Source organism: Diaporthe batatas, assembly GCF_019321695.1.
Source record: "Diaporthe batatas strain CRI 302-4 chromosome Unknown Contig00016, whole genome shotgun sequence".
Taxonomy (NCBI): domain Eukaryota; kingdom Fungi; phylum Ascomycota; class Sordariomycetes; order Diaporthales; family Diaporthaceae; genus Diaporthe; species Diaporthe batatas.
In genome coordinates this window covers 621,054-633,149 of record NW_025408563.1, presented here as the reverse complement: position 1 = coordinate 633,149, position 12,096 = coordinate 621,054, and the positions used below count along the sequence as shown (strand labels likewise).

At 51.7% G+C, this 12,096-nt stretch overlaps 7 protein-coding genes across 7 annotated transcripts; 1 reads left to right on the top strand and 6 right to left on the bottom strand.

Moving 5' to 3' along the window:
* Positions 1-47: 47 nt before the first annotated feature.
* On the bottom strand, positions 48-657 carry KVR01_011542 (uncharacterized protein; the record flags this gene model as incomplete). Its single annotated transcript, XM_044790544.1, has 2 exons — positions 48-374; positions 442-657. The coding sequence occupies 2 exons, from the start codon at positions 655-657 to the stop codon at positions 48-50; spliced, it is 543 nt and encodes a 180-aa protein (XP_044639251.1).
* A 2,011-nt stretch (positions 658-2,668) lies between these two features.
* Positions 2,669-3,124, bottom strand: KVR01_011755 (uncharacterized protein; the record flags this gene model as incomplete). The annotated part of the gene is made up of 3 exons (XM_044788566.1): positions 2,669-2,728; positions 2,850-2,927; positions 3,050-3,124. The coding sequence occupies 3 exons, from the start codon at positions 3,122-3,124 to the stop codon at positions 2,669-2,671; spliced, it is 213 nt and encodes a 70-aa protein (XP_044639464.1).
* Positions 3,125-3,553: 429 nt separating this feature from the next.
* On the top strand, positions 3,554-4,335 carry KVR01_011646 (uncharacterized protein). The gene is made up of 2 exons (XM_044784344.1): positions 3,554-4,024; positions 4,096-4,335. The coding sequence occupies exons 1-2, from the start codon at positions 3,640-3,642 to the stop codon at positions 4,134-4,136; spliced, it is 426 nt and encodes a 141-aa protein (XP_044639355.1). The 5' UTR covers positions 3,554-3,639; the 3' UTR covers positions 4,137-4,335.
* A 383-nt stretch (positions 4,336-4,718) lies between these two features.
* KVR01_011516 (uncharacterized protein) lies at positions 4,719-5,436 on the bottom strand (the record flags this gene model as incomplete). The annotated part of the gene is made up of 3 exons (XM_044789061.1): positions 4,719-5,179; positions 5,297-5,339; positions 5,407-5,436. 3 exons carry the CDS (start codon positions 5,434-5,436, stop codon positions 4,719-4,721), a joined length of 534 nt encoding a protein of 177 aa, XP_044639225.1.
* Positions 5,437-5,977: 541 nt separating this feature from the next.
* KVR01_011707 (uncharacterized protein) lies at positions 5,978-6,610 on the bottom strand (the record flags this gene model as incomplete). The annotated part of the gene is made up of 1 exon (XM_044789342.1): positions 5,978-6,610. One exon carries the CDS (start codon positions 6,608-6,610, stop codon positions 5,978-5,980), a length of 633 nt encoding a protein of 210 aa, XP_044639416.1.
* A 1,977-nt stretch (positions 6,611-8,587) lies between these two features.
* On the bottom strand, positions 8,588-10,840 carry KVR01_011535 (uncharacterized protein; the record flags this gene model as incomplete). Its single annotated transcript, XM_044785232.1, has 2 exons — positions 8,588-10,519; positions 10,607-10,840. The coding sequence occupies 2 exons, from the start codon at positions 10,838-10,840 to the stop codon at positions 8,588-8,590; spliced, it is 2,166 nt and encodes a 721-aa protein (XP_044639244.1).
* Positions 10,841-11,281: 441 nt separating this feature from the next.
* On the bottom strand, positions 11,282-12,052 carry KVR01_011733 (uncharacterized protein; the record flags this gene model as incomplete). The annotated part of the gene is made up of 1 exon (XM_044789295.1): positions 11,282-12,052. The coding sequence occupies one exon, from the start codon at positions 12,050-12,052 to the stop codon at positions 11,282-11,284; it is 771 nt and encodes a 256-aa protein (XP_044639442.1).
* Positions 12,053-12,096: the final 44 nt, after the last annotated feature.

The window sequence follows — 12,096 nt, the reverse complement described above, 5'->3', positions numbered from 1 at the left end:
CTGGATGCGACAGCCTCAAAAGACCTGTAATAATGTTTGATTCGTATTTATGAAGACTTGCGAGGAAACTGTGCAGTGAGAACAGTAGCCAAGGCGCCGCAGAGGGCTACGTCCCATGACAAATGCCCCGTTATGACCGCAAGAACGAGACCAGGGACCACTATCAGGGATAGAGGTCCGAAGAAGCGAACTAACATCTGCATGAGAGCTTGATAGGGGTGAGAAGAGAGTTCCTCCACATGTTCCAGTTGTTCGCCCATGGTGGCCAGTTGAACGTCTTCCGAGCCATCGGCGTGCTCGAGATGATTGTCTTCGAGGTCCTGACCGGCGTGAGGAAATTCGAGGACATTTATGCCAGATTCAAGATCGGTTAACTATTTTATAGGTTAGCAAATACTATTAATGGTCCCAAGGTGCCCAAGCGTGTCAGGTAGCACACACCTCTGTGGTCGTGACCCCGGGCGAGGGACGGGTCCCTATGTGGAAAGGTACGAGTATCTCTAAAGCATCATAGGTGCCGCGGACGAAGTTCTTCGTCTCTTGAACGAAAGCGTCAAGATATACGGAGTTACTGTTGAGGAAGGCGGACAAAGAGGCCAACGCGTGGTCGAGGCCTGTGGTGGAGTCTTGGATGGCCACGAGCTCAAGGCCCGCCATGAAGGGGCGCGGCATGCTGAAACCGGAGTTTGGGAGAGCGAGAGTGGGTTATATAATATGGGATCCAGAGCAGAAAACTTTCTTTCCAGTCGGCTGACCGTTAGAACCTGGAGATAACCAGGTGCCTAGGCAATTAGAGAATCAAGTCGGCAAGGGAGTCAAATGGTCCAGATGCAGAGAGATGCTAATGAGATTGAATAACTGATCAAAAGTCCTCATCTGGTTGCAACTAGCTCTTATATGTGCTCATCACCTTCGCATATAACGCATGAGCCTCCCTGCTGCGTGACGGCTTGTTGTGGTCATTGTTTCGGTCTTTTGCCCAAGTCGTCACTCCTCCAAATCGGCTGGCGGCTGGCCTACAAATGGGCCCTGGCCGGTCCACTTTCCGGCCGGTCTCGTTTCCCAGGGGTCGGTGGTAGACACATGGTTGTCCCGATTCTAGTAGCCTAGCCGCAGGTTTTTTTTTTTTTGAGGCCAGGCAGCCCAGCTTATGGCCTGCTTTTGTAACCCTCCTGGTTGTGATTCCAGCATGTCCCGCGGCTGCCCAGGTGGTCGGGTCGGTTGGCGGTGGATGGTCCGCCAAGGCTGCCGGGCTGGCGTTCTTACATTATGGCCGCGGTGTGCTGACTGCCAAGATCGAACCGGTCCCCCAGCGACCCCAACTCGACCCCATTGCATGGCATCGAACGGCTCGATTGAGCGCAGCCGCATGCCCAGAGCGGTGGTGGGTCAATCAGAAGTGTGGTGGATGTCTCGCCGTGATCCCTCTCAGTATCAATGGCACGGAAGGGCGAGAGATGATCCAACCTTCAATGGGATCACACGGGGCCATAAGGAAACCAGACTCGTCAGCTGTAGATGTCCACAACAGGGGGCCGAGAAAATGCTTTGGCCGTCGAGGCAGAGTGAAGCGAAATCGGCTACCATTATTGAAGACCACCTGGGCAGCCAGTGTTATGCTGGACGGACATTGGCCGGTTGGCGATGGTGTACTCCAGAACGACGAGAGGAAAGCTGCGGGATTGCGGACTTGAACAAAATGTCTCTATAGAGTGCGAGGCTGAGATTTTGGCCCGGTTGGGTTGGTGCTGCACAGCCACACCCGTCTGGCTCACTGGCTTGGGAGCAGTACACATGTAAGCTTTTCGATCTTCAATCTGCCTGGCAGGTCTCGCAATTCCTATGTTGGACGCCAAGCTGGATTATAATTAACAATGCCTTTGAGGCATGTACCGACAGTCTGGATGTGGCAACTCCATGTCAAGGTCCTGCTAGCGGCGGGAACTTGAAAGCGGCAGATAGGGCCTGTCCCATCTGGAACTTGTCTATCCCTGTACCTAGGTATCAGACTAAGAATTCCAAACTGCTCAAGCCGAAACCATTTTTTGCTACCAAAAGACTCAAAATTGTATCTTTTCTAGCTGTCTGACTGTGTAGATTTGTAAACTCAAATCTAGCTGGGACCTTCCACTGCGGCGCCCCCAAAGGCTCTCTTAGCTTTTTGTTGCTTGAGTCGTCTCAACTGGGAGCCACTCCAAAGGCGAGTGTATGATGAGCCAAGACGTCTATACCCGTAAAAAGTGTTGTTAATAGGACTGAGCTCATGCTACAATAGTTCAACGGTCCAAACGCCCTGACGTAACAGCAACTGCCTTGGGCCGTTCATATAACGGGGCAACCCTCAATACCCTAGCTATTATTTTACGAATATTGGCAGGTCCCTGTACAGATCTCAAACATGAGGGGGCAGCAAACACTGGGAGACGAGGAGTTCACTCTTGGCTTCGACGAGTTGGTTGTTAAACGTTCGTTGCTTGCGGCGATCTGCTACACGACGATACTAGCAGCCCAGCCTTTCCTTGAGGCCAGAACAAGACTCTGTAGGGTTGTTCAAGTTGTTCACGGACCAGTTGAAACCCACTTGCAAGCCGATTTATGACCATCGCAGCCACCGGTGCCACCTAATACAACGCATCTCAATTTTCTAGTCGACTGCCTTGAACGAGTCTTAGTTCTTGGCGGCGAGGTTCACCTTGGCAATGGCTGACTCGGAGCAGCAGTTGTAGAACTGTTAAAATCCAGTTAGCAAATCTAAAGATCGGGATCATTTATGCAGGTACATTTTCAAATGGACATTTAAGGGTTTTGGATGGCGGTGTTGCGATATGGGCAAGGGAATAACCACATACGATCGGGCCTTGGCACCGGTGTCCTCCACCTCCTCCACCGCGAGCCTCGAAGCTGCACGTTCTACACTCCGGTAAACACTACAGACTCAACGGTTAGTGGCAGTCCGGTGGAACGAAAGACGATCAAGATAGGGCATGAAATGATTCGAGACGTTTCTCTTGTGGCCAAAACAGATGGACAGATGCAAGGGGGTACATACGCATCTGCCGTCCTCGGCCTGGCCCAGATGAGCAAAGCCGAGGCTGAGCAGCATGAGGTTGAGAATCATTCGCATGGTGATGATTTGCGTCTTTTTTCTTGTTCAAACAGATTGTGTGTGGGAAGTGTGAGCCTCGAGTACTAAGCTTGGTATTTTGTTCGGTTGGAGCTTGTTGACTGCAGGTGAAAGTCCTGGAGTTCAGTTACTGCAACGAGGTTGAAATCTACGGCACTTTGCAGACACAAAAGCTGGCAGCTTCACCTGCAGTCACATTGTTTTTGGCAGTCGCTAGAAATCTCACGATCACTCTGGTCTGTGACACTCTGCTCTCGACTGTTTTCCTTTTTTTTTGTCCCAATTGAGCAAGTACATAGGTAGTACAGGCAGTGACTGGCCCGGATGAATAGGGCTAAATGCCAAGATAGGAAGGATCTGTGTGAAGTTAATTAAAGTACTCCCTGCACCTTCCACCAACAACGTTGTAAGCTGAATATACATTCCACATCTCAACCCCACCATTCCAGTTGCACTTTTTCCGCAGAACACAACACCAAAACTCCACGACTCGGTCTTCAAGATCAGTCGCCAAGATGAAGGCCACTTCCATCATCATCACCATCATCTCCCTCTTCCACAGCGGCTCCGCCCACGCCACCGAAGGCTTCCTGCAGACCTGCTCCAACTTTACCCTGCGAGACCTCAACGGCGTCAAGGGCCGCTCGCCGATCCTCACCGCCACCTGCAAGACCATTGACCAGAACACCAATTGGTCCGAACTGAACCTCAACAACTGCCTCGGCTGGTCCGCCGTCGACTGCAGGTTCATCTTCCCACCGTCTGGGGGCTTCACCGACTCCGTCACCGGCTGCAACAACACCTTCTACGGCGGCGACGAGCACTTTGGCGAGAACTTTGGCTGTTACGGCCCGTGTGTTGCCAGCGATCCTGATGAGTATTATGATGTCTTCATTCTGAGTAAGTTTAACCTTGAACTTCGTCTGAATTCTTGCTCTCAAGCTCTTTGGCTTCTAACGTGTACCTGGCAGACTCCGTCATCGGCAACACGGACGGCAGCCTTTCCTGCTAAGTTCACGATAGTATATTACTCTTTAGTGGCACCATTTTTGAAAAATCGGTGATGAATTTGACAAGATCTATGACTGGTGGCGGCTCAGGCTTGGCAGGGGTCTACGTACCTAGGTAAATCAGGTAGATACCGAGGTAGCCGGCCTTGACTCGCAAGCCTTGTGTAGAAATAGCGGTGACAATCGACTTATTTACTTCAAGATGCGCCATTGGATGTAGTAGCAAATTTATGGATGCCTTCGGTACTACAGCATGGACCTATCCTGGCCCCTCGGGCCGTCACCAATGACCGCCAGTCCGTGTAGTATACCTAGGTACTGAGTCTTGTAAGAAGTACGGCTGAGGGAGGAAGATAGACAGGCCTGGGATGGATCACTTTGATCTCATTGAATCTTATAGTGAAGAGTCGACGGCGCAATGGTTCCAGCAGATGGCAATGCCGAATGTTTGAAATGAGTGCTTGGGGCTGGAATCGATATATCCATCCACAAGCACTTGTCATCTACAACACAATAACTCTGGTCCCGCCTGATGTTCTACTGTCGGGATACCTAAGATAATATTGAATTCTGGAAGATGTCCTCTATGCCTTTTTCTGAAACTCCACATTCTCGGAGAGTGCTTGTGAGCTAGTGAAATCCGCCACCTTGGTTGCCATATCCACAGGGAAAGAGTAGTGCTCGTGAATCAACTTCCATTCCCCGTCTGCGCCGACCTTCCTCACCAGACTCGTGGCACGGAAGGTCATGTCATACGGGCTTCCATCAGTTGCGGTCCCATGCACGCGCTGCATAGAGGTGATATACCCAAAGTCTGGGGTCACGGCAACGATCTCGACATTCTTGAAGGACTGGTTCGTCTTGCCGAGGTACGGGGTGATGTGATCGTAATGAGGGCCGAGGTTGCCCCGCTTTAGGTTTCCCATGAGGTCCCAGATGGTGTAGTCCTCGAGCTCGAAGAACCTCTTCCCAGCCGCTGGGTCCGTGTGTGCGACCACGTTGAGGAAGTTGCCGAATGTCTTGTACCAGTCGAGGATTTCCTGTTCTACATGGAGAAGAGTAGGGTTGTGATACTGACACGCCGAAAGCAGAGGGTCAGCAAAAAGGGTCTTGCGTGGTGCGATCACAAGGTCGAGTCATGGTCTTGCCTTCGTCGGCCCACCACTCAGGTTCTCGTGCAGAGCCTCAACCGTGCTCCAGTCCGTCTATACGAGAATCGTCAGTATGAAAGTGTTATTTCTCTGTCGGTGTGAGACGATCAAGTGAACACACCTCTTTCTGCCAGCCGTCATTTGTTGCCATGATGTCCGCGTGTCTTTGTTGTGTATTGCACCAGCGGGTAGACTTGTAGTCACGAGCCTATTTAAATCGGCGATGATAAACCAATTGATTGCAAGTCAGAAGCTAACACACCTTTGGCTGTTAAGATATATGTGATCTGCGGCATGGCGTATGGATAGATACACATGTATATGAGCGGGCTCCGTAGCTATCCATCCGGGCCGCGGAACCCGCTACACTGTGCCGTGCTGTTCAATACCACTATGTCATATTCATGTGACATTCAGCTTCGAATTGATCAGAAGAAAAATCCAGTTTCTTGGTAATTTACGAATAATCATGAGATCCATTGATATTAGAGGTGATGCTTCATGCACTTACACCTTGCGATCGTTTGCGAGTTCCTCGAAGAACCTGTATTACGGTATGAAGCTTCTCAATCGACGACGGCGCCCCATGTACCGGACACGCCATTACCTAACTTTGGAAGCAGTTATAGCATTCAAAAAATCGTATGCATCCGCCAGCCAGCCCCTCGTCACCATATAGCTTTCCCAGCCCCTTAGGATACAGGATCGATAAGATCATAGCTGTCTCGAACGTCAGGCTCGGGCGGAAGCGGCAATCCCTCGATGCCCCTCGGCCCTACATTAGGCCTTTTCGCCAAAGTCCTCCGATCCTCCCCCTTTGCCACCTTCTCGATCAGCTCTTCGGGCACAAAGTCCGCCCCGATTGGATTTTCGGCGAATTCCGGAGACATCATGAACGCCGTTGCATCCTCGGCCGTCGCGAAGTTGTCCACCTGGGTCTCGATCTGATTGCCGTCGGGGTCTTGGTAGTAGATGCTCGTCGTAGGTCCATGGTTTACACACCAGAATGGCAGGATCCCGCGGGCCTTACGCTGCTGATAGGCGAGGAGGAGATCGTCAAGTGTCTCGAATGAGAACGCCATGTGCGCGAGCCCTGCCGATTGCGGAGCCTTGGGGGTCGTGCCTGGGACATGACCGATGGCGATGCGGTGGTGCTCATCGTCGTATGTTAGGAAGCAGAGAATTTCATTCTCGTAGCTTGCGTGGGCGCCTAAGAATGCTTTGTAGAATGCCACCATTGGTTTGAACTGAGATGTTTGCAATACCAGGTGCGCCAAGCCCGCGGGGGATTTCACAGTAGTATTGGCTGAGCCGTTTGTGACCATTTTGATCGGTAGTGCTTTTTCAACTAAGGGTCTTTCGTGGGGCATTTATGTGGGCCTGAAGTGGTGTGAATTACGACTCCTGGCGGAGAAAAAGGTACGCTCAGTTGTATCAGCAGTCTCCAATTTGTCTGGTAACTATTGCATATACCGATGATGGACTGTGTCGATATTTGTTTCGAGTTCTACCGGACGCTTTTGTAAGCTGTTCCGGGACTAACTAGGGATAAAGCGTGTCGGCTCCGAAGGGAAGTTTTCCGGATTGGAATGGCCTTTCCACATCTCAGTTGGCTTGCAAAGCACGACACATACGGTACAGATTGCTCATCTACAGGGTGCGAAGGCAATATTTCAGGCAGAGTAGAATATCATAGAATTTATTTCATCAAGATAAACAGCCTTTTCAATTTTTAGTCTTTGTAATGTCGCTGAAATAGATAAGCACGGAGTCTCTTTCGCCTCTGCATGCTTAGATAGTAAACCTAATTGTGATCCAAGATTGTTGAGATTTTCATGATTGCAATGCCTTTACCAAGGCTGATGTATCCTGTACCAGTGTCAGCTACTCCAACCTCACATGTTGGCGATGAAACTGATAACGCACCCCCCAAACCTGGTAAAGAGTAAGCCTCGGATTCGACCCTTGAGCGCCTGCAATAGTAAGTCGACCGCAAAATTCACCATCGACCTCTTTTCCGTTGCGCAATCCCATGGCAACGTGGGCTATAAAAAGAAGATCACTGGCGTCTGAGCTGCACGCGTATACCTTCCTCACGGTGTGCTTTCGACTCGCGATGGCCTTCCATGCATGTGTGCGGGAGATTCGGATAGCTGTTTTGAGGGTCAGTACCGCCTCAGCTCAATCATCATCTGGCGTGCTTCTGAAACCAAAGTCATACCCGCTGATCCCGTGGAAGGCTGTCCTCCAAAATACGCCACCGCGTTAGGTGTGAATATTTCGTTGGCAAGGATATCGCCTACTTCTGGTCTTTCGTCGTCAAGGAGATTATAAAACCTGTCGATCAAGTCTCTGACAACCTGGGGCGCTTCTGCTGCCGTCGGCCACTCGGTTGATTCAGTGTTGTAACCCATTGTTTCTTCACACCAAGACAAGGTATCAAATCATGCATCACCATGGATCCTCACGACACCACAGACGAGCTGGGTACGCCCGAACACTGACATAGTGATCACTGTTATCTCACTGCGCTCCATGGCTGAGCCTGAGATAAGCCGCGGGTGCATGCTGAGCAGCCGTTCCGATTGGCGGGTGTCCAGCCCCGACCTCCGCGGAGCAAGAATTACACGGGCCCGGCCGGAGGGCTGTCCACCGGGGGCAACTTTCAGTGCCTACGAGGGTAGCTGGAGCAATCGCGAAATTGGTCAGCCTGGGGGGAGGGGGGGGAAACAGCCAGCAGATGATTTGGTTGTGCCATACAGCCCTCACACTCGTCTCTCTGAACCCCCCCCCCGGTGGCTGACAGACATGAGGCAGTGGCGATATCATCTTATGAATTCACTTACACCAGCGCAAAACCTGTATGTAGGCTTGATTGCGAAGCAAATTGAGGTCTCGTGGATGTTAGGAGATACGGGCTTGTTTTACCACAGCTACCCCACCCCCCCTTTGTCCCCAGATATTCATGAGTAGTCGCTGCATTAGATGAGGTCAAAAGTAGGCAGTATGGACAACAATTTAATTAAATGACACTTGTATCTACGTGATTTCTGACTGGTACGGATACGTTTCATTGTACTGGTTCGATTTCTTGTCTTCACTCAATCAATCACAGCCATCGTAAAGCAAGGTGTCTATAAGAAAGACCTGTTCACCCAATCACTTGTTGAACCTGGACATTCAAACTCATACCAGCGATGTTGTTGCGTTATAGGGTACGAACTGGAGCAAATGCAGTAGTAGTAGTTTCAGGAGTATTTTGTGGGTTGATGGCAAGACGATTTCGATGGATCAACTTCCATCTACAAGTGAGATGCTCTGCTGTTCCATGCATGTTCCTGCCTCTCATTAACATCCTCGACCTGCACAAATTGTCGGAAGGCCTCGACAGACTCTGGGTTGGCAATCGTCGGGCTGATCTTCACGTTCTTTCCGCTCACTACCTTCTTGACCAAGACCTCCACCTTTTTCCCGTTTGCTGTGTATGGGATGTCGCGTATTTCGAAGACATATTTAGGGACGTGGCGAGGGCTTAGCTTTGACCGGATCTCATCACGAAGCCTCCTGGCGACGGCATGAGTGAAATTTTGTCCCTTGGCCATCACGACAAAAAGAATCACCGACTCATCTGCGTCGCCATCCCTTCTCTGGCCGACGCAGACACTATCGGCGACGGCAGCATCCTTCTCGACAACGTTGTAGATTTCAGCAGACCCGAAGCGCACTCCTCCGGGATTCAACACCCCGTCAGATCTGCCATGTGTCAGAAAGCCTCCCCTGGCAGGGTTTCTTGACACGAAGTCTCCCTGGCTCCAAATTCGGTACTCTTCGAGTTGCCCATGCCCATGAAGTGGTCGCACATGTAATCTGGCAGCGTATTTGGTAAAGTACGAATCCTTGTACTTTCCGCCAGATGGGTCGTCCCAGAAAAACGCAGGCTCGCTTGGCCAAGGTTGTTTGCATACCATCTCCCCAGGCTCTCCGGTACCCTGGACAGACAGGCCGCGTTCGTCGTCGACATCATACAGGTCAACAGCCATGCCGAGGCACGGGGCCTGGATCTCACCCGCATACAGGGGCAAGGAGGGTGCGCCGGAGATGAGCGAGCATGCCAGATCAGTGCCACCGCATGTGGAGTTGAGAAATACATGCTGCGGGAATCCAAAATCATAAAACCATTCCGCAACGTCGGCCGTGAGGGTGCTACCGGTGGAGACGACTGTGCGCAGACTAGATAGATCTAGTTGCTCTCTTGGGCTTATTTTCTGGTCCCGCAGAAGGGAGAGAAACTTGGCGGATGTTCCGAACACGTTGACGCGTAACTTCTCCACCAATCTGAGCAAGACCAGAGGGTCTGGCACCATCGGGGAACCATCATAGAGCACGACCTTTCCCCCGAACGAAAGAGAGACGAAGACCAGTGCCCACATGACCCATGCCGTTGTTGTGTATTGGAGAAGCGTATCGCCTCGGTGCACATCGTAGCTTAGAAATGCATCCTTGGAGGCCGACATGAGGAGCCCACCAGCCGCGTGGACGATACACTTTGGGGGCCCCGTCGTTCCCGACGAGTAGACAATGAAGCCAGGATGACTGAATGGCAACTGCTCGAACGTGAGCTGCCTGTTGCGTGCCCCTTGGCGTATAAAAGAATCCCACGACATGAATATGCGATAGGGGCTGCTTGGACCTGTGGTGGACTGCGTTCGTCTGGGCGCTGGCTCGTCTGTCGCCCCCATCTCTCCAATGACAACAACGGCCGTGAGCTCCGGGGCCGTCTTTGCCAGCGCCTCTGCCCACGTCCGGTGCTTGGCAAGGAGTTGCACGCTCCTACCGTTGTATACGATATCGCGCTCGCAAAAAACCATCTTCGGCCGGATCTGTGTCAGGCGGCTGAGGATCCCATCCACGCCCATATCGGGCGACGAACTGGACCAGATAGCACCAAGCGACAGGGCGGCGAGGCAGCACACGACGGTCTCCGGACGGTTGGAAAGCACAGCCGCGACCCGGTCGCCGACCTGCACGCCGTACGCCACCATGGCGCTCGAGACGCGCGTCACGTCGGCGTGCAATTCGTCCCATGTCACGTCTCGCACATCCGGTTCTCTCTCGGAGGCAACGTGCAGAATTGTGGACCCAGAGCGATAGTTGGCGAATATGTTCTCGGCGATGTTCATTCTGATTTCGGGGAAGAACTTGGGTGGTGGGTACATTGGAGGAGGGAGATTGGCCTGGCGTTGTGCAAAGAGATGTCAATTGACCGCTAATCAAGCGTTGAGTGTTGGAAAGTCTGTGGCCAAACGGCTTCTCGCACTTACGTCGACATCAAAAGTTCTTTGAGGTGGTCGATCTGACTTGATCCCCAAGAATTTGAAAAGCGCCAACCAAAAAAGCGGCGAGGTCTTCTCATTGACAGACCATTGACAGAGGGACATGTAGTCGTTTATGTTTGTGCCGTACTGAGCATTTATGACTTCGGTCAAGTCTTTGATATTCTTCGCTGAAGAGGGCAATGGCTGCCATAGCATCCGTGGCACGTCCTTTGGTGCCATGTCGCTGGTCTATGCTGTGTTTGGATTGAACCTTTGAGTAAATAGTGAAAGGGTGTTCTTGTGAGAAAAGACCTCCAGCCTCAAAGGGTCAGTAGAAGAATGATGTAAGATGTATTTAAAATCCCAGTCCACATCATGTCTTAAAAGCTCTTCTCACTTTGTACATGCACATTCCAAGCCTGATGTGTCCAACCGAGGCTTCGGATGCCGGAATTTAGCAGGTCCGGTCATAGTTACGGAACTTTCTCGATTTCTATTACTCTATGTGGGAGTTGATCAAGGCATATCTGGCGCATGTTGAACTGAGAGACACGACGCCGATTCAAGCAGCTATTCAACGCATTGAAATTTTATTTGCTACCACTCCATGTTCACTATCAATCCGGGCAACCCTATTCCGCAACTCATTTTGTTTACCTGTAACTCGAGTGTTTCCCCAGACTACCCCTTCGTGCCTGCAACGCGAGCACTGCTTTCCAGTCGGACCGAGCGCTTCTCAGGCAGTGACAGTGACATAATCCAGACCCCCGTGGCTAGAAGCACGAAAGTGATAACCCCAGCTGGATAAGTCACGGCGAGGCCCTTGCCGGTGCTTAGGGCAATCCACAGCGGAAATCCAAACGCCGCATGAGACAACCCATATGACGATGCTGTTGTCGTGACCATAACATACCGTGTCCATCCAGTCAGGTGGGGACTAATCAAGTGGGTGATAGTGGCCGCAACAATAGGTGAGATGGCATTGAGGCAGGGAAACCAAAGTGGGAAACCGAGAACTTGGAAGGGTTGGTTGCCATAGTATGTGTATATGCCAAAATAAAGGGGCGGGTATTCCAGGATCAGATTGATCACGATGAACTTGGCCCAGAGCGTCCAGAGGTCCCTGCGAGTGGTGGTTGGGTTTCGGAGCAGCGTCAGGGCCCAGTACCCCATCCCGCCAACGAACCAACCATAGTTCAGCGGCACAAAGACTGGAACAGGGCGGCCAAACCACTCGTAGCCAATGATTTGACCTTCACGGGGGAAGAAGCAGCCGCCCGCAACGTCAACGATGGCTTCAAACGAGGACGCGAAGAAACCACCGATGAACATGAGAAGTGGTGCCGGGTCTCCACTTTTGAGGCACTTTCGGAGAGCGAAGATCAAGTAGGGGATGGCGGGAAAATCGGCCAAAAAGGTGAAGACGACCTGCGTCTTGTACGGCATCACCATGTCCGCCGGAGGACGGCTTGTTGTGGCCGGAAAGAACATGTCGA

Excerpts from the sequence above, each read along its gene's own strand:
- KVR01_011646 (XM_044784344.1), top strand. The coding sequence starts at position 3,640 with ATGAAGGCCACTTCCATCATCATCACCATCATCTCCCTCTTCCACAGC. Across the intron at positions 4,025-4,095 it reads TTATGATGTCTTCATTCTGA|ACTCCGTCATCGGCAACACG; the intron begins GTAAGTTTAACC and ends TGTACCTGGCAG.